Below are 21,699 nucleotides of genomic sequence, written 5' to 3' on the forward strand. Positions count from 1 at the left end.
CGAAATCGCTGCTTGGCTGAGAGGGGCCGGGTAAAGAAGCAGCTGTCCAATGCGCTAGGGGAAGATGTGCTCACATTTTGCTGCCTTCAGTCTCCACCTACGGCAGCAAGGGTGAGGGATGGCTTTAGCGTTTGCAGCAGCCGTGCTCAGCACTGTTTGTTGTTTGCTTTGTTTTCATCTCCCCTAGATATCACCCAGGCTATGCAAGAGATTGCCAGTGTAAAGCCCAGACAAAAAGCGCTGACAAAGAAAATTTTCAGGAAAAAGGAGATCATGTCTAAAGACATAACCGATGGCCTCTCACCTGAAAAAATGTATGGAAGAACTCTGGAAGTTTTTGACCAAGATCAGATGGAGTTCAGGCACGAAGGCTCAGTCACATGTGAACCTGGGCAGGAGGGATTAAAACTTGTTGAAAAAGAAACAGTCCCAGAGGATGTACCTGATGGAGCCCAGATAAGTAAAGCCTTTGATAAATTGTGTAACATTGTGAGGGAGAAAATAAGAGTTCACAAGCGACCAGAAGCTAAAACTGATTCCCAACCTAAAGGGCGTTACGTGCTGGTAACAGGGGAGGAAGGCTATGAAGAACCTTGCTTCTTGTCCTCCGTTCCGGCTGGGGGAGGGATCACAGTTTCTACCAGCAATGGGAAGGTGACAATCAGCGGTGATGTGGAGCCCATACCAGAGCTGCCCGAACCTACTGAGCCATCAGAAAAGAGGGATGTCTGTGAAAGGAGGGAAGAGTTTGAACCCCAAGATAAACTGAAAGAGGAAGAGAAAGAAGACATGTTTGAATGGGACAAAAGAAGAGGAAAAATTGAGCAAGTCACAAAGTATCCAGACATCTCTGAGCCTGAAACAACTCCTTCCCCTGGTCCCATAAGCCCGACAGAGCCAGGAGTCCTTCGAGAGACGGAGTATGACCGCGAAGATAAGCAGGACCTTCTCTTCAGGGAAGCGGGCTTGCCTGGCTCCATGAGCTATGAGAAGGTGGAGGTGGTGGAGTCCATCGAGAAGTTTTCTGATGACAGAATTCAGACATATGAAGAAACAGCAATGATCGTGGAGACAATGATAGAGAAGACAAGCAAGAAGAAAACGGGTGACAAAGGCTCTTAAGTGACACGCACCCTCGGTAGTCAACTTGTCTGGTGTAGTTATTAAATGATGTATTCTTTTTTCCTGACCGAATGATACAGTAGTGAGAGTTTTGCTGTTTGGTATGGACCAGATTGAGACTTTGATGGCAATCCTGTCTGATGTAGGCTCGCCTTTGGTGTAATGACTGTGAGAACACTCCAGGACAAGGAGCAGTAGGCACATTCTGTGTGACTTATTTTCATGATTAGGACAAGTTGAAATTAATTACCATTACGGAGTTGCCTGGCTTTCCAAAGTATCCAGGGCAGGTTGCCAGTGCATATTCCCCTACTGCTCCTCTAGCTGCCATAAGATTCCTTCTCTCTCAGACAGCTGCAAATGTTAACTTGTAACATCTGGTTCCTTTAATAAAAGCTTTGCCTTCTACAGAAATACCCACTGTGGGTGTGTGTTGCCTTTACCGTTGCACGATAGGCTCCACTATTAAAAGTTACCTGACTGGGTATGCAGGAGTCCTTCCAAAGGAGGAGCTGGAAACCTGAGTTTTGTAACCTATTCCACACCTCTCTCATTTACAGTCTTTAACTAGAGGTGAGCTTGGCAGAATGCTCTTTTTGGATATGAAGAGAAACTCTCTGTGTTTGAAATAAGATCTTACTGCACATCTTCTCAGAATAAAAGTTGAAGTTCCACCAAAGTAAAGCAAGGAAATCCGTTATAAAATACACTAAAAGCATTATTTTTCTTTCACTAGCACAATTAAAGTATTTAAGATTGCCAACAAGCTTTTGAGCAGACTGCAGACAATTCAAAAGACTGCTTTTTGGTATTTCCTTGTTTGGCATTTCCTTTGACTGTAGCATTTTGCAGAGTTTAATTCTGCTACGTGATCCTGTTGCATCCTAGTCACCTGCAGCACCACAGGGAACAAGTGGTGCCTTCCCATGTCGCCATTCCTGGAGAAGCACAAAGCAGTACTTCTGTAACATCCTCCACGGATCCTTGACTCAGGAAGAAAAAAAGAAATCCTTGTGGATATGCTCATGTAGAGCATGATTTAAAGCTTTGCTGCAGTAAATCATTTAGGTCTCAGCTTGACTTTAGGTTTAAAAAAACCAACGAACCATTAAAGTAAAGTACCCATCGACATGCTTTACTGGGTTGGGCTCTGCACTTTTCCTTCTCCTGCCCCAGCAGAGTTCTTAAAGTTTTATTTTCAGCTCGCTGCATTGTTAGGGTTTTCCTTTATAGCTCATTATGCCAAACAGCTGGGGAGGAAAGAGCTGGCTAGCCTGAACTTCATGACTGTCTCTCACAGCCAGTGAGATTTTCCTTCAATATTGTTATTTTCTCCTTAGTAACTTCCAGTGCAGGTTTAGTATCGCATCTGTTGTGGCTGTTCTGTCTGGTGAAACGGCACCTTATTTTTGAACCAGGGACAGGTGACCCTACAGTGTCACTTTTTAAAGTCAGGATTATTTTTGGATGATGTTTTATTGAAAAGCTGTGGGAATAGATGCCAGACATTTCTTGCTACAGGTTTTGGTGCTCTTGAGTATCTTAGCACTGTAAATAACTGCGTAGAAGGGATTTATCAAAGCATGCACAGGCTGCGCTCTGGTGAGCTGGGAGCAGCTGCTCAGCATTACCCCTGCTGGAAGCAGGTTGTGACTACTGCAAGTACAAAGAAGTCTGCAGCAACAGGAAGTCTGTTTAATAATTCTGTAACAAAACAGGATGCAAACAGATTCATGCGGCATGTAGCCAGAACTGGGTAAATCTCCAACCATCTTATTTCACTGCAGTACAGAGAACTTAATGCTCAGAATATAAAAAAATCCTTTAGTCGATGGAAAGGAAGCAGTATTTCAGGAGAGCCTGAGTTAGGTACCAGAGGTGTGACTGTCCCCTGCCACTTCCAGCTGTTCCGTGCTGTCCTGGCACGCAGAGGTTTTTCTGATGCCAGTAAGCTCTGGTCAGCAGCTGCTCAGTGTAAAGGGGCTCCCGCGGCACAGGAGTTGGGCGGCACGTAGTGGTACTGCCGGCGTTACGCGCTGCGTTGCACCAGCAACAACGTGGAGGTGCAGGACTCAAACTGAGCTGGTGCTGCGTGCCACTGACAGCAGCCTCAGGGGAAATCAAGGACCACGAAGCCCTAAGGCCTAAATGCTGATCCAGTCGCTGGCCTGCCACACACAAACATGGCAGTGTCCCAGTAGGGCAGCAGGTGACGGGCAGATCCTCATCGTGAAATACAGATGGCAAGGATATAGAAAAAGACTAGTACACATTGTTTGCAATGACAGTGCTGGCAGGGCTGTTAAATCTCCTGATACATGGATTAACCACCGCTTTAAATGCAGTTTCTCAAACACTAAAATGCTGAAGTGTAACGATGAAATACTTCTGAGCATCTGCTCAGTAAAGCCTGGGCTAAGGCACAGGTTCAGACAGACACGTTCCTGCCCCAATGATAAGAGCTAGAAAAGGAGACTCCTGGCCATCTTTTATTACTGCAGAAAGGGTAAGAAATTATATTTTAAAACCACACACACCCTGTGCTATGGGATTATGTGTGCTTAAAAAGTATCCAAAAGCGTAACTGGGAGGTAGGGGGGTAGAAGGAAACCAGTTTGTTCGTGGCTCAAAGTGCTCCAAACAGCAGAGAAGAACACTGCTGTGGCAGGTCCTGTTGTTTCCTCAGGGCCAGAACTGCCATTGCTTATGAAACACAGTGCAAAAATGTCACTGTCCTCCTGAGCATCCACCCCCTTCCCCAGTGAGAGCAGCAGCACAGCCTCATGCGCTTGCACAGCTTCCCTTGGCGCCTGGTCGAACCACGTAAGTAATGCCCAAGGCTGTTCCTAGCCTGTACCCGTACTCTCCTGTGCCCCACCGCGTCACAGAGCTAACATAAAGCCTGTTACCCTTCACCTGTTGCTATCAGCTGGTTCACAGGAGCGTGTTTGTTTTCTCAAGTCTCCAACATAGGACACAAATTTCCTTATCAGTATGAAAAGTATAAAAAGCAGAGGGTTAGGAATTCAGCCCACTTATATCAGCTTACCTTCCACGTACTTATGGGTAAGCAATGATGATAGGACCTGCCAGTTTACAACAGCTCTTTATTTTACTCAGATTATAAAACATCATCACAGGGCGTTAGTTAAACAATATTCACCTGTTTCAAACCATGAGCTTCATTTTCCCCTTTATTATAAATACTAACAAATTAACTTTATTTTCCATCAGCAATATCATAAAAACTTAGCCTAACTGGACAAATTTTTTCAGCAATCCCCTGATGAAAAAATCCTGAAGAATTTGCAGTAGATCTCTATATTGTATATACACTTAACTTTATATATACTTATATCAAAACTCACCATTCTGTTTATCATTGTTGTGATCTTTCACTTAATATACTATGTCAACATTATGAAAATATGAACAACCATCTAGTTATTTTGTTGCTATATAAGATATTTAATGATGAAACAGCCTTGCAAAATCACATGAATGCAATGGAAAGGAATGTACACATTCATTTAAGATTTTTCACATGGACTTTTCTGATTCCAAAACTTTTTCCACATTTTAGAAGTCCTTCAGTAGCTTCCAGTTCTCTGTTTCTTTGAACACATAAACACAAAAAGTAACAGTGTGTGTATGTATTAGACATTACATACCATATGTAATTCTGTAGATATTTGTAAGCAAATATATGTAACATACCCTGAATATACATATTGTATGTAATGGGGGTGGGGGGGTGGGGGGAGAGGTACCACAGGAGTGTTCTATGCATTTGGACATACAGGAGTATGCATAAATAGATATATATGGTAAATTCTTCCCTCTGATATGTATATGGTGCTCTTTCTGAGAATTCTGTGCCTTCTCTGAAAACCTACTGAAGTCAGTGCAGTCCCTTCGCTTCCAAACACCCACCAACAAACCTGTCCCCCCCATTTAACTTCACAGAGTTTGGGGTTATGCCTCATAAACTCCAGTTCATGGTTTGAAGTAGGCCCATCTCATCCTTGGGGTAATTTTTAAATCACCACGTTGAACGCAACTGACACTATAATGTGTTTGAACAAATACTAAGAGCACTTCTAAAATAAAAATTACACAGTGCCTGATTCTTCTCCTGCTGAAATCTGTTTTATCCAAATGTGACTTGATTGTCTTAACGGACTGCTGCGTGTAACAAAGAACCTGTGAACGGTGTGAGACTGCTTGTCTTGGGCGTACAACGTAATTCACATAGACTTCAAGTAGGTTGAGTTATTTATTTGCATTTGGATTTGTAAAGGAAAGAACAGGCCTTGTGAAAGGATAAAAGATGGATATTCACTTGAAATAACAGAATAAATTATACATTCTTCAATGAAATGTATGCACCATATAACCTTTGGGTTGCATTTTTGATTTGTTAGATAAATATTTACTTACTGAATACGTTTCTACCACTATGCACCTGATTACCCAGGAAAACGCTTATTAAAACACTTTAGATGAATACTCTGTATATTAAAAATACATAATAAAACTCTGAAACCAGTCACTGCTAAAAAGTAGATCTTGGATCCTCAAACATCTTAAGCACCTGCTTAAAATTAGTATTTGAGTAGGTCCTCTGATTTTACTGTGAGTGCCTAAGCATTTGCAAAATCAAGACCCTTTATTATTCAAAGGTTCAATTTGGGATCTCACACCTGAGAACATGTAGTGGTTGTTAGCATGAGGCATCCCCCTTGAGGGAACGTTATGTCTTGCGGCAATAGCCAGAGCAGACTCCATGGGCAGGAGAGACTGAATTTACTCACATATGAGAAGTGAAAGTGGGACTGACTCTTTAAACGCCAAAGAGCAATGGTTACTGACAAATCTTCCCAAACACACTACATTTTATTTCCCAAGAAGGCCAACTTTGCATTACATGTAAATAATGTAGGCATATTTTTCGCCTTAAATATATTTGTATAACACAAAAATAACTTTTTTTTCCTTTTTTTTTAGTGAAATATGATTAAAAAATTGCTCTGGGACTGAAGCTGCATACTACAAATTCTCCCACAGCAATTTACTGACAGCCAGGTTGTAAACCCCAGAAAACAGGGGTCTGTGATTGGAAATGCTGACTCAGCCTCATATTCCACTATGCTGTAGAACAGAGCTTTCAGTATCAAGGTGAGCAGATAAACTTTTGCACACAGGTTGCCAGAAATCTTGCAGCTCATTCCCTATGTGCTTATGCTGCTGTAAGAGATGGTATATTGATTTAAATTGCCAACATTAAAAACAAAAGCCAAAAGTAAACTAAACAACAACAACAAGAACAACAAAAAACTTGAAATTTGTGCTTCTAGAATGCCCTGACCCTGTTTGCAATGCACTTCTTGTCACCTGGCTTCAGCATCACCTGACCTTCCTTATTGCATGCTCGTTGAACCATTCCGCAGCTGAAGTGCTAGTGTGTACGTTGTGTAGGTGTATATACTAAAGAATGCTCTGAGAAGAATTAGTTTCTGCAAATTGGATGGGTAATTTTTCTTCACCTGTGGATTATTTCTTTTTATAGGGTCTAGTGCTACTTTGGTTGAACCCAGTGGGGAAGGTCCCACTGAAGTCCATGATGCAAAAGGAGCTGTTAGACATTCAAAGACCTCTCCAGCCAACTAAACTCTTTGTGATTCCCTCACTCACAATAATTTTTTTAATGCACCCATTATCACCAACTGCCAATGTTAAAATTCACTCTTTTTGTTTTTTTTTTAATACAAACAACATGTATCACAAAAATATGAAGGGAAAAGCCATAAACGTGTTTGCAGGTATTACCTATTTGTATGACACAAAAGAAAAATCATTTACAGTCACAAACTGTACATAGTATTTGGTGGGGGACAATATATTTGTGGTTTAGAGTAAAAAAAGGATTGCTTCAGTGGTAATTAAAATAATTATTGACAAGATATAAGACTTTAAAATCAAGAAAATGTGATAATTTGGCTACAGAGACGATCATTGTAATATGTCTAACACAGAGGTTTGGATAGTAGAAAGGTGAATAGAGGGCTCTGGGAAATGAAAGACACCATCATGCAGAACAGACTAGTTCTTGCTCAGTATACTCTTCAGGCTTCTCTCCACTGCTTCATCTAATTCTTCTTCCAGCTCTTCCTTCTTAGACATGGCCAGTTTGGACTGATAATCTTTTACTATTTGGTCTATATATGGTGCACTCTGGGTCCCATGCAGCATCAGTGTCCACTCCTTCAGCACGCCCCGCTGTGGCTCACCGCCGACAAACCCAATCTCTAGGACCCATGTGCCTCTGGGGTCTTCTCCCCAAGTGTGTGTGGTCATGAAAGGCCATTTGTCAAAACCCACCTTGGAGTCGTCATCCCTGGGACGCCGGCTCAGTAGAATGGATTTTGTTCCCATCGGCGAGGTCATGTTGATGTTGAGGTCTCCTCGCCTAGTTGAATTCACAGTTATAACTGCTTGGACGTGTTCAAGGTAACGGACAAAATTCTCCTTCCCCTCACAAGCATCAGTTGTAAGTGTGAGGAGCAGCTTGCCACTTGGTGGTATCTTTCTGCAGGTCAAAAGATAATTAAGCAAATGAAAAGGATATATGCAGCATGACATGACTTATTCTAAAACCAATGTGTTTTGGTGCCTCACAGATGGAAAGGCAAGGAAATAATAGCTGCAAACTTAGCCAGAAAGAAAATATTCTTTTTTTAAAAAATGGTATTAAAACTGTAGTTTGAAAATACGTTATGAAATGTACACCTACACAGTGAGAGAAAGAATACAATTAAGAAGCATATACTGCTATTTGAGAAATGCTAGCATATATTTAATAGCTGCCTCTACCGATCACTGCTATATTGGGTAATTGCACAATTAAGTGTATAGTCAGTTAACGAGCCACGGGTGGTTGTGTCAGTCACCCTAAAAGACGGCAGAAGATGACTTTGGAGTCGCAGGAGCCAGTTGCACGGAATTTCAGTGCAGGCATATTCAAGTCTGGATCCTTGCTCTGATTTGGAAACAGACACAAAGGTTGGACCCCACTTTCAGCTCATTTGGAAAATATTTTTTTCCATGAAGATTGCTGTCCTTGAACTGCTCCCGTACAGGAACACACAGGAAAAAAGTCACACTTGTTTCCTGAGCTCCCAGAGTGCCAAACCTTGAGTCATAAATCTCCTGGTTGTTATAAGTCAGTCCTGAGGAAGGTGAACTTGTAAGTGAAGGACCATTGTCCATGTGAGGGTGGACATACGAGTTGTACCAAAAAACATACCAGATCCACAGCTGGAACATAGGCTCAGTCCTGCAGCATTTATTTTGCAAGGACTTGTCACCCAGTGGAAGGCATCAACGCACTGAGCTCTTTTGCTGGCAAGCTGCAGGCACAGAGGATACAAGGCCTGGCAGCTCCCTAGCAGGAGCATCAGGCTGCCTCCCGCCCGCTCTGTGGAGTCGCAGCTGGGACTGAATGAATGGTCTCAGCTGCAGCTGTCAGCAGGGCGAGTGCCACACAGAAAGGACCAACATTACCCTGGCTTGTGCTCTGGGCTCCCCACATGCCGGGCAGACAGCAGCATCGCCCCAGCACACCTCCAGCGCTGCCAGAAGAGGCGAGAGCATGCTGGGGGAGAGCATGTTGCTCCGGCGCCTTCCCAGCTCTTGCAGCGGACCCCAGCAGCCACTGTGCGCTGGGCAGCCCTGCTCAGGGCCCCGGGCAGCCCTGAGGATGCTGGTGCCTGGCCCACATACTCCAAATACTCCAGTCACACTTTACTAACGCTCCCGGTGCTTATGGCGTCTCCGTGACATAGGTTTTGCAGTAAAATGAGGAAGAGTGTCACTTTTTAAAAGGGTGTCCCCTTTTAAGGGACGCTGGCCGGACACTGTTAGAGGAATGCCTTCTTTTCAAAAGAAATTTGAGTATAAATCCAACCTTTCCCCTTGCTACTGAAATAGTGCAGTCTTAAGAGAGCAGTGAAAGTGTTTCACTCAAGCCTAATTTCCAGGAATTCTGTTCTCCCTGAGGCGAGCTCCATGTATTGCTCAGTGCATCGCTAATTAGCTCAGGCATGTCTCAGCGCCCCCCCTTTCATAGAATATAGGCTCCTTGCAGTATAAAAAGACATTCATGCCCAGATCCTCAAGGCATGTAAACACTTACGTTAAACTGAAAAAAAAAAAAAAGGTGGTGTTCTGAATTTAAGGATGCCCTGCTGCAGAAGCTGGTTTAACGTAAATATTGTATAGCTAAAGTATCTGAACACACCAGTACAATACCCTCAAGATACATTTTGTGTCCTGCAGCACAAGAAAAATGCACTATATGCCAGCCAGAGGTGAAGGATGTAATCTCACAGTTGCCATATGCTTGAAATTTCTCTGCATGGGAAGCAGCATCCTCAAAACAATCTGAATTGGCATCATCTCACAGCTATCTCACACAAGGGACAACACAAGGGACAGCGCGTTGTTAAACAATGCTTCATTCTGAGAACTGTGATAAGTGCTTTGTATCTCCTGCAGCGAATGAAGGAGGACCCCACAGTGCGACTCTTTTCTATCTATCAACACCAAAATATCAAAGAAATAGGAGAACGCGCAGTGTTACCACTCCATGTGCTTTGCAGACAGCCTGACAGCTTCTCTCCATCTTTATGAGGGCTGCAGTGCAAAGTTAGCTCACTGAAACATGTGAGAAAAGGCTTGCTCCATTTGCCCCTTTCTATTAACTAGAATACAGTGCTCTCTGCTTCACTAGAATAATTACTCTAGGCAAGGTGAATTTCCCAAAAGAAACTCAAAGAACGAGGGGGTGGGTGAGCCTGCCACAAAAGGAGCAGAAGAGAAGACAGGTTTTCCACCCTCGGGGTACCGCTGCCCAGTTGCACCATGTGTGTTTGCCTTCACATGGAGCGTAGGACCCAGCTTCAGAGATGAGTAGGGGGAGCTAACTGCCTTCCAGAAGCTCGCTCCTGTGCCTCTGTTCCACAGCAAATGAGCTATCACTGATTTAATCATCTTTGTATTTCCTTGGGCCAGCCACAATCATAAGATTTGTCCTTTTTTTTTCTTTTTCTTTTTGCTGACCCAACAAAAATCCCTTCTCAGGGAAAGTTCCCATTGCTAACAAGCATTTCTTCAGGCAGAAGAGACATGCTGCACTTTCAGTACTGATTCCTCCATCACTCTGCATGTTCCAGGCTGTAGGTAATTTCCTGCCCTGCTTCTGCCAATCAACAGTGCTGCTGTGGCACACACCTCTGTGCCACTATTCATCTACCCAAATATATAGGGAAAATATACATTTATATATCCAAATATATTTAGCTATATAAATACATACAGAATACTTACAGTAAATGTTGCTGCAGCAAGACCAAACTGAAAAAATAGATCAATTGTTTATGGCAGAAATGGAGTTTTCATTTCCAGAATATCTCTGGAGGCATTAAAACTTCAACAGTTTTATTTACGGTGCAGTTCAAAAGATATAAACTTGCAAATCATGATGTTTATTACCTGCTGTCAGAGACGTTTGCATGGGTGGACATAAATACTATAGCAGCACCATTAACGTACAGATACATCACATATAGGGGGCACCCATACCGACCTCATGCTAAGCCTTTATTGCAGTATCAGGAGGTTTCAGCAGAGACTGACTTGGTTGGAATAACTTCTCTGCTGTTGTATGCTTTTAAAATCTCATCCTCACTGATGTCTGTGCTGTTCTGGGCGCTGCTCTCAAAAGACACCAATACAACCCTGTGTACTGCTCAACTCAAGTTTTTGGGGCAGTCACAGCTCTAGGAGGGCCTTACGACAGCGCCAGGTCTTTGGGACAGAGGAAATGCCCTTCCATCACCCAGGGAAAGCAACTCTTTGGAACATCCCATGACCTTTTCTATCCGACACTCCATTCAACAGTGGAAATGGGACAGAAAAGCGAAGGCAGGCTGACTGTAGTACTACTTATTGCCCAGCTCTGGTTCAGTCTATTCCCAGCAAACCTCAACCACACTGCCTAATGCATGCAGCCAAACCTCCATAATGAAACTCGTCCTCTAGAGTGGACATTCATTTCAAAAAAATGGGGCCACACCGAGATAAATGAAATACCTTGTCTTTGCAAACACCATCAGTCTGCATTTAAATTAGGAATAAACTAGAGATAGCTCAAATTTAGCTTCGGCACCCTCTCATTTGTTTCCTACCTATAAGCATACGTAGGCCAGGTAAATTAAAACTCAGATCTCAGCTGTAGAACCTTGGATCCTGCAAATGCAAACCCATCTGGAGGTTGGGGGCAAACTTAGTCTTTGCCTGGCTGAGCTACCTACTAGGGCAGCATTTTGATTTGATTTCTTTTTCCAATAGAATAATGATGCTTTCAAAAATGGCACCGAAACGTCAAATTTCAAATGTTAAAGACATAAATTGGCCATTATTAGGTTAGTATTTCAAACAATTAAATTGAACTATAGCTGTTGTAGTTAATTAGTATTAATTCATTCACTTGTTGACTCATTCACTTCAGCACACAAAGGTAATCAGAAAATAATTTGACTACCTAGCCTGCAATTAGTGATTTGAAGAACATAAACCAAACACGGTTAAATGAGGTAATGTTGAAACTGAATCACTGCTACCTGTAGATGACTGTTTCAGTCTTCTGCAGATAAAACTGTCTGCTGGAATAGGTCACAAGGAGATATGACCTGGCTGACAGATATTTCATGTGGCAGCAGTTTATGTAATTTATGGTGCCAGCTTCTTGGGTTTTCCCTCTTGCACAGGCTGTTTATTCACACAAACTGTGGCGTAAACACACCTGTAAGTACTTAGGAGAAATGGATGCTGCTATTAGCGCTACTGGCACTCGCAGTGACACTAAAGATCAGCTGTCCTATGCGCTCAGTTTTCCTCCAGCAAACCAGGAATTGAAAGATCATGTCGTTCATTTTATCAGCTTACTGAAATATCTGGAATGCTACTGATAACGTTAAGCTTTCTTAGAATAAAATGTTCATTATGTTTCTCTGATTATCTTGTTCTTTGTCAAGATATTTGCCTGCCTGCGGTCTCTTCAGTGCTGGCAAGAGACAAACCAAAAATACCAGACCATACACTTACTCAGGCTCCTGTATTGACCCCCCAACACAGTGGAATCGCTCGGGAACGGTCTTCCAGTCTTTTGCCATCTTAACCATCGCTCCTGCATCTAGGACACCGTAGCCAAACAAGTGGTTGAATTCCAGCCCAACGCCATTTCTGCGCCACTGATGAACTTCATCGTGGAGCTGGTTCCTTTTGGAGGTGAGGACTGTCAGATGCTGCATGTCTCTCCATGTCAGATCCAAGCTGTGGAAGAGTAACATGATACAGTTCCCACAGATATTAAAGAAACGCAGTGTGTTTGAGTAGGCCCTTTGGTAAAATTTGCTTCTGTGAGTCACACATAAATTGTATCTATATACATATCAGTAACAAGCTTCTGATGATTTCAGTGGGCAGAGGAATAGGTTTTAATTGTGTAGCACTTCCCCAAAACTACAAAGTCATTTCTGACAGCAACTGCTTTCAACTACATGTTAAATATCTACCATGTGATTTTTAAGCTAATAAAATGGGAGGAATATTATACGAGATGATAAAGATAATACAAAAAGAAAAGGATGATGACACAATTTAGTCTAACCTTCCTCTTAGATCTTGCCCTCTTTTCCTTGCCTGCTCCTGCTGCTTTTCCCATGGACCTTCCAAGGGTCACCCAGAGAAGCTCTGATCAGATGGATGAAGGTGGCAAGCTATAACGACAAGGTCTTGCTAATTTCAGCAGACTGTGAATATGGGTTATGGGCTGTGGGGGGTGCAGGTCTGCACTGCGAGGTATGATGGAGGCTCGTCACCAGTGATATACTAGCAAGGATGGAGGCAGTAACGTAACGTTTGTCTAGATTCCATGATCATCCTTCATCATCAGCTCTTGTCTTCCTAGATTTGCAGTGATTATGATGACAGGAAGGGCACTTACAAGTTATTATTCTGGAAGCTTTAGCACTGACATTCTAATTCTACATAACTAAAGCTATTCCAGTTGTTTTATGATGAACTCTTTCAACATTACAATGTGTCTGATTCAAACCATCAACCCCAAAGGATCAGTTTTTCAGCTTTCTGTGCACCAAGTAATAAGCATGTGTGCATGCTGAACGTACACCAGAACAGCCAATTACTTTCACTTCTTTGAGGTGACACAAGGTAGCTGAAAACCAGAGATCACTTGCATCATTCTTACTGAAACCCTTTAAGAGTTGCTATGTGTCTTAAAACTGTACTTTCCGTTTCACAGATTAGCTAGTTTTTAGAAACAGTCAGATATACATGAGCTGGGAAACATTGCAGGAAGAGGGAAATTGTTAGCCATCCCTTCAACTCATCCAGGGTAACCCTGCACAACACAGCAGAGCAGTAATAGAGTCAGGCTGGAAGGAGAGAGGAGACACTGACAGTTCTTCATCTTTTTCTTTTCTGTCTTCTCAGCAAAGGCTAGAAAACCAAATGCAGACTATAAGTTAGGCCAATTTTTACTCGTGATTTCTGCTTGTTTGGCAAGATTAATTAAGGTCTTCAAGAACAGCCCAAAAGAAGAGGAGTGATCATCACTGAGGTACTAGGGTTGTAGTCCAGGTTAAACATGCAGTGGTCAGGAAATTCATTAAGTCTGAAGACTTATTTTTATGGCCATATTAATCTATTACACTGTGGCTGTCCCACTGAATAAATTCGATAGTAGAAGGATTGATCATCCAAAGTTGAACATCTGGCATGTTTGTTTGGTGTGAATAAAACCTGAAAAATGAGACTTAGTCCAAGTCATTCTCTGAGCACAATTGCTCTGCTAACAGTATAAACCTTGTCTCATTCTTCTATATAAAGCTGAAGAAACCTATGTACACAGTGTTCAGTTTGTGCCAAGATTACAGCAACTGAAGCTGTATAGCTGAGCAAATGTTGTCTCACTTCATAAAACGACTTAACACAAAGTAAAAAGATGGTGTAGGTTATTGTAAGAAAACCTTTTCCTCATCATTAAAAAAGATGATGAATAAGAGGTCTCCAATGTCATGAACAGCATGGAGAAGGTAAACAGACAATGGACATTTATTCTCTCACATAACACAGCAATTATGTAGCACAAAAGCAAATTGCCAGCAATGGGGTAAGAAACAACAAAGGAAGCATTCCTCACTGCTGCCAAAAAATATTATTACTGTAGAATTGATTGCCACTGGATGATACAGGTGCCAAATACACAGACAATTTGAAAAAGAATTGGACAAATTCAAGAAGGATAAATCTGCTTGCGGCTGTTAAAATGGGATAGGCTGACTGCTCCCTCTCCAAACAACTGATTGCCAAAGCTGCTTGGTGAAAGATCACTCTCAGTCCCTGCTTGGTATTGTTGCCCCGTGGCATCTGTCATTGCAGACAGCAAGTGGGACAAGATGAACTCCCATAGGTTTGTTCTTACATTTTTGTAAGTTGGGCATTCCCCACTGGACATGTGGAGAAACGACATAACCTGTCCCTCAAACAAACCCCTGGAAGCTGTGGATGTAGCGGGCGGGCAGAGGGAAGTCAGCCAGAACGTACGCGGCCTGGTGTATGGCTCTGGCAAGGCTGTAGCTCCATCTGTAAGTTACCAGCCGCGTCTCTGCTGTTTCAGGCAGCTTGTCAGCTGCTCGTTCTAGCAGCTGTGCCACAACCAGCTTACATGATGAACAACGTTAAACAAACCCCAGGCCCCCTCCTCTCCAGAGCTCACAAGGAATTTCTTAACAGCATACTTAGCCTCCAGGGCCAAGGCGAACACTCCGGCTGCTTCAGGGGCAGCTGCAGACGTTCCTGAGTGACGCAGGGTGCAGTTGCCATACAAGTCTGTGGTAGCCTGCAATGATATTAGACTTAATTACTGAAACCAGCTAGGCCATTTTCCTTGCAGCTACAGACCCAGAAAAACATAGAAAGTGGAGTTCATGTCCTTGTCCTTCAGACGAATTGTGTATTTGTTCCCAGGATCTGTTTTCTTCTTTAGACTTGTGTATAAATTTAAAAACGTGGTGAGAGACAGTTACAGAAGGTGGGAATGCAAGAATAAATTACAATGTAGGAAAACAATGTTCATTGTCACTTAGGACTTATATGGATATCACTTAATTCCTATAAACACAGTTTAACCGAAGGCCTTACGTTTCCCCATGGTTATCATGCAAGTTGGAAACTAGAATTGGTAAGAGCACCGAGATTTCTAACATTTGTGCAAGTCCAAAGCCAGGACCAGTAACAGGCTGCTGCCTTCTATGCAGATTAGTCCCTACAAGAGACCTGAAGGAAAACTTACAAGTAAATTTTCTGGTCATAATGAGAAAGGTGCCACAGATCATTTCAGCTGACACCAGCACAGTGCCAATACCAGAACAGAAACCAGTATTTTTCCTTCTGCTACTGCACACCGGCCTTTAGGATGCTGCAATGGACAAAATCTTTGGGGTTTGAGACAGGCCACGGAAAATGTATAGCTGCCTTTGGCAAGGGCTGACCTCGAGTTACCACCCCTCCATTTGTCACTCTGAATTGGACTAAGTCCTGGCTACGGTGGAGGTGCTGAAGAGCAGTGATCAGTACAGTGGAAGAGAATCTCAGTTACACTCAAACACTGCCTACTTTCCAGTAGTAACTATGGCCCCAAAAAGGACTTGAGCATGATTCTCCATGCTGCTCTCACTATGAGACTGTATCTCTGAGGGTAATCTGAACCTCCACATTTCCTCTGTAGGTGACTGAATGTCTGTCTGCTCTGTACAGCTTCCAGTGCAGCAGAAGTCTGGTTCGTGACTGCTCTGCCAGCACAATTAAGGATGATTTCAGATGTCAATGCTTTTCATTTAGATTTTTACAGAGACCTTTTATCACACTGTCCTCTGGAAAGAGGGCAATTGAACTTTTAAATCTGGTTTCTGATAAAGGAAAGCACCAGCGATATGAAGCTCTAAGATATGGAAGATCATTGCTGTCCTCAATGTTAATCCCACATCTCCTCAGCTGACAGCTCTGACACGATCACATACTGCAGATGAGAAAAATATCCATCTCAACAAAGGACCATCTGCTGCTCCAAAGCAGACAGAGTTGTAATGGGTCGTGGGAGTGCAAAAAGACAGCAGCGACAGGACAATAATATCTGGACTCACCACACCAGCCTCCGGATTTCTCTTCCTCCCGTTACTAAAGGTGGAGGCTAGGGTTGAAGAGCAGCTTTCATCATACAGAGCTGTCCGTCCGTCATTTATAGCGGAATTGATGGAGATTGTCCACATGCTTGATGCATAACCATCACAGTTACAGTCATCGTAGCTGCCCCCATCTCCAGAAGCCCAGACATAGATGCTTCCTTTCCCGCCCCGGCCCTGTGAAAAGGGAAAATTGACCCTTTTAGGTTAAATTGCAAATAGGAAACAGCACCCAATTTGAACAGCACATCTAATTGTGAAGCTAGGCATCTCTAAAGGAGAAAACTGGTCCAAACAAAATATACATCAACCTTAAGCTGAAATAAAATGGACTTCTACAGGTTATTAAATCTAGTTAACTGGCAGCCACAGCCAACTGTGCAACTTCATGCACACAGAGCGTTTCCATTTATCTCCTGTTTTTCTTGATGCCCTGAAGGCTTCTGTGCCAAATGCTAAGACATTTTCTGGATTCATTAGCACTTATGTCAAGGCCTAAGTGCTATGAGGAAGGTGTTCTTTTAAAAGGGATGTAGGTCATCTCAGACACTGGGCTTGTAAGATCCAATTAGGTTTGGGAAATGGCTAAAAAACCCTGCAAAACTGGCACCTTTTTCCTCTCAATAGATTTTTCTCCATAAGTGTCATTGTCTCAGAGTTGTTTTTCTGGCAAACCAGCTTCTACCACTGAGTAGAAAATAAAGTTATGAAATCATATGAATCATCTAGAGAAAGAAAGCCTACTGAAACCACTGCACAGTCCAGAGATGGATGGGAGAGACCGAAGTTGAAGGGCAGCTATAAAAACTCTGACCTTCCTGTTGGTTAAAGGAAAGACATTTGTATCCTCTTCCTCATTTTCAGATAAAGAAGTGGGAAGGGACCAACGCAGCTCCTTCTTCTCAGCCCATGCTAAGAGAGAGGTAGAGGCTGCCTGGAAGAGCGCGAGACCTGAGAACCCCAATACCTGGAGAAAGATCAGTGCCACTGAAAGCAAGGCTCGGGGCCCCCACCAATTCCAGCACAGCCACAGTTTTTCTCCCTGTGTTTTGACTAATGTAATCCAATGTTTACTTCCAACAGCATCACAAGGGTGCAAGGCCTCAATTTAACATTCTGTTTACACAAGTTGGGCAGAAAATGAGAAAAATTATCTTCTGGCCTCTTCATTGTCCAGCAGGAGATGGAAGTTAAGGAATACACAAACGTAGCAACTTGCAGTGGTATTTTAATAGGGAACCTTTTCTGCAAGGAATTTAAATCAAATCTGAGCTCCCAGCAGTAGCTTCTATTTTTCATCATACCCCACTGAACAGAGCAACCTCATTATTTCAAGCATGTTAGTGAGTCGCATTATAATCTATTGAATTGCACAGCAGGTTTGCTGCCACTGGGGTACATAACATCTCAGGACAGAGATTTTCATAATAAAGATGATAAGTATGAGAAAGCCTACTGAAATCAGCCTGAGAACTCCCACAAAGATCTAAGATCAATCATTTGTGTTCTAAGGGAAGAGGACACTGTTGCAAAAATACATAAAAACAAAACAATTCCAGCAAATTATTAAAAAAAGCAAAACAAACAAGCAAAACACCCTGCACAATGAAAACAGTTATGCTTTTTTTCCAATTTTTTATATATCCCATCTTGCACTCTGACTGCTGTTACCTTACAGAGCCCAAATGTGGTCTCTGGACTCGCTTCCCAGGCTACATCACAAGCTTGCCATTGTGCCCACAGCCCCCATCACAGCACCTTGCCACCATCTGTGCCTTTTGGACAGCCTCAGGGGCAGCTGGAGCACGTTTCCGTCCATCCCCAAAAGGCAGGCTGCTGCCCAGCACAGGGAGCAGGTGGCTGCAAGTGCCAGAAACAGGACATTTGGCATGTTATGGACCCGTTCTTCAACAACTCTTTCTTTCCAGGGAAGAAGGGAGATGAAACACACCATTTTCATGCAATAAATTCACAGAAATAGTTTGGTACCTAGAAGTTAGCCTCTGCCACATTCAGCGTAGGGAAGCAGACTTGGCCCTGCCTGCCAAATTGTTCCATGCTGCCAAAAGTGGGAATTGCTGCAAAGCATTACCCCCCATGGCTGGGGTTGGTGGCAGAATGGCATAAAACAGGCAAAACAGATGTTGGAGGGGTCGGGTAGAATCCAGAGAGGAACTGAAATCTGGGCTTGAGCGGGGGCAGGTTTTATGCATGCAATTAGTGTAATGGGAGAATGGTCTTAGGATATCACTTCTAGAGCAGTCACATCCACAAGCATGGCTTAGTGTTGTTGGTTTTTTTTAAAGGAAAAAAAAAAGTAATTTACCTCTTAACATTCTAATTTCAACTTCATTTCCCTCTTAGCCAGGACCAGAAAGAGAAGCAATCAAACGCTATTGGAGTAAGCTGATGGCAGTCCAAGTGCATTATTTGCAATAATGCTTAGGACTTGTTTGCTTACATTTCCCGCTGCCAGACCCGCAGTAGCTGGATAGCTTGCACAGGCAAACTGTTTGTTGCCTGTCCTTAAGCACTGCTCCAAGTACAAGGCAGAAATATACGGCTTCAGGGCAAGTGAATTTTCAATTCTCTGGATGGTATTTGTCTAAACCAGAAAAATCTCAGTGGGGTCAACTATGTGTCACATTCAAAGCCAGCTGAAAGCTCCTATTCGTATCTCAACCTTAAATGAACCTCAAAAGTATCAGTGGTGTCACTCAACTTAGGCTGCTGTACATTTAGACCAAAAACGACTGGAGAAGCTGCCAGTAATGTACGGTAGAAACACCAGAGGGAGTCTGCAGGAAGATTTAGGAAGAAGAGGGAAGACTGCAAGATAAGATACATTTCAGAGAATCTTTCCTCCAGAATCCTGTTAAAACTTGCTCATTTCCCCCAAAAGCAATGCAGAGCAGGCAGTCACACTTCTGAGCCATCTGAAGCTGTAACTCACGCTTAGAGCCGAAAATGGATCTCAGTGCATTGGGGAGTAGCCCAAAAGAGGCCCACATCTCAACTCACACTAAGCCAGAACTAAATCCTGGGCAAGGCTAAATGCTCAGAAAGTCACAGACAGTACTGAGAAGCACTCTCCGCAGAAACAGCAGGCTTTCTATTTCCAGTGTTCTTCGTGGGATGCTGTGCTACCGACAAAAAATATCTCTGTGAAACTTTATTACCCATTTTCTCATCTTCTAAAGAGCATAATCCCAGTAAAACATCTTTACTCAACTATCTTGCAAAAGTGAGCTGGCAGGGGACTGCAGGCTAATTCATTTTAGGTAACTTGAGGTACATCTTGGGCTCTTTTTCCCTTGTTATTGTGTTCATTCGTCACGCTTGCTGGGCGAGTGCCTAAGCCAGTGTTTCTCAGTTTTGATTCCTGGATCACACTTTCTAGATAAAAACTGGTGGTATTTGACAAATAGATCTCCTCCAGCTTCCCTGACCTTTCCTGTCAAGGCTGCAAGTGCTCGTGTGAGTAACAGCTGGGCCTCTAACACGGCACAGCCTCTGCTTTGGCTCCTCTCATTTGTTTCCTCCAGAGCCCGGCCGCTGGGGTTGCTAAAGCTGGATGGAAGGAACATCGTGGTCTTTACAGCATATTTCTGATGCAGACCCTTCTCTTTGGCCTAATCCTTCAGTCATAGATCGGGATCAGCACTAAGTTTCCAAGCAGGACAAGCATGAAAACACAGAGCAGACTCCTGCCACGCATCACGGAGTGCCGTGCAGACGGAACGGCAGCAGGGTTATCCTGCTCTAACTGGCTGCTGCTGGTGGCCCTTGGCTGGTCTGTCTCACCCCGGGGTGTTCGGTGAGGAGGGAGGACAGGCTGTTCTGGCAGGACCAGGAATGCCCTTCTCCCTCTTCATGGCCACACACTCGGCTGTTATGCAGAGGACGGCCATTACTTGGAGCTGCGTTTCAGTCAGGCTTCCTCGTGCTTTCATCTCATATTTTGTTGACTTCAGTAACTGGCTGACTGGTTTCTCCTAGCAGACTTCTAAAACTAATTGGGTCAAGTAATTATCACCCAAGTACAAAAGACTGTTGCATATCAGATAGTCAAAGAACTGGGCCCTATAATTGTCAAACCCTAACAAAATGCTTTATGTAATTTACTCCAGTCTTTATTAGGTCACAGAAGAGTACTAAACTCCCATCCACCAGCCCCCAATTAATTGTGCAAATGTTAATACTTCCTTTGGCTAAAAATAATGCTTGAGCAATTTTCTATGCCTAAATTACTGTTGAGACTGGATAGACTTCTGTTATCCAAGAGAAACGAATGAAAAAATACAGTTTTGGTGAAGAGAGACAGCAGGGAAATGGGGAGGGAACTTGGAAAATGTTGAGAAAAAAACTTTTAACTAAAAATAAAATAAATCAGCCTGCTCAAACATTTCTTCTTTCTCTCTCAAAATTATTCTCTGATTTAAATTTGATCTGCTTCACTAAAGCGAGCAAGAACTCAATGACCTGTGAGAATAAGCAAAATACTTCAAGTGAAATGCTCTGGCTTGGCCTAAACTAGCCATGCCTTTTTGATCCTGGGCTGTGTTCTGCAAGTGATAATGCATTGCTCTAGTCCAGCAGTTCTGCAGGCCTAATTCTGGTACTGCTATCATAGGTAAAAACCAATCACATCTTCTCTTCAGTAGTTCTGAGCTAGACTTTCAATAGGAAAAAGACTTTAAACATCCAATTTACTTTCCACCAGCGGTGGTGCTGGTTTCTCTGCGCAGACTTCCCAGTGTGTGTGATGCTCCCTGGCCTCACAGTTTCACCTGTGGTTCTTGCAGCGCTGTGCAAAGGTTCCCGGCCTTGCTGGGAGGCAAAGGCACATGGCTGCTGAGCTGTGGCACAGAGATTAGGCAGAAAACATTCCTGGGGTCAGCGAGACAGCAAAATCTACATTTTGAGGCTAAATTAGCATCTTGTTTCCTTAGAAAAACAGTAATTTACATGTCAATAAAGACTATTCACATTTGGAACTTAGAAATAGTGCCATGTAGGCCCACGCTATTGCAATACAGCAGCTTTCTGCTCTTTACATGAAAGTCATTTGACTCTTTATGAAGGGCAATATTTAACCCTGTTGTAGGAACACATGAAGCACAAATGTTACAAGAGCCAAGGTCCTCAGGTGACCAAGGCATCCCTGAAGCAGACGGTATCACAACAGAAATCAGGGGCACTTGGGATTTGCTCCTGTCCTGTCCTCAGAGAGGCATGGCCGTTCCCTGAG

At 43.2% G+C, this 21,699-nt stretch overlaps 2 protein-coding genes across 9 annotated transcripts in view; one reads left to right on the forward strand and one right to left on the reverse strand.

The window, feature by feature from the left end:
- Positions 1-6,885, forward strand: part of BFSP1 (beaded filament structural protein 1) — a 75,983-nt gene extending 69,098 nt beyond the window's left edge. For all 5 annotated transcript variants that reach the window (XM_080587117.1, XM_080587118.1, XM_080587119.1 and 2 more), the window contains one exon: positions 188-6,885. In XM_080587117.1, coding sequence (XP_080443243.1) covers positions 188-1,122 — 935 coding nt within the window. In that variant the 3' untranslated portion in view covers positions 1,123-6,885. The remainder of the gene's footprint in view (positions 1-187) is intronic.
- PCSK2 (proprotein convertase subtilisin/kexin type 2) overlaps positions 5,386-21,699 on the reverse strand; it is a 101,079-nt gene continuing 84,765 nt past the window's right edge. For all 4 annotated transcript variants that reach the window (XM_080587124.1, XM_080587122.1, XM_080587125.1 and 1 more), the window contains exons 9-12: positions 16,410-16,625; positions 15,006-15,106; positions 12,289-12,516; positions 5,386-7,711 (exon numbers count right to left, since the gene is read on the reverse strand). In XM_080587124.1, the coding sequence (XP_080443250.1) occupies positions 7,225-7,711; positions 12,289-12,516; positions 15,006-15,106; positions 16,410-16,625 (1,032 nt within the window). In that variant the 3' untranslated portion in view covers positions 5,386-7,224. The remainder of the gene's footprint in view (positions 7,712-12,288; positions 12,517-15,005; positions 15,107-16,409; positions 16,626-21,699) is intronic.

This window comes from Anser brachyrhynchus (assembly GCF_964034855.1).
Source record: "Anser brachyrhynchus genome assembly, chromosome: 3".
Taxonomy (NCBI): domain Eukaryota; kingdom Metazoa; phylum Chordata; class Aves; order Anseriformes; family Anatidae; genus Anser; species Anser brachyrhynchus.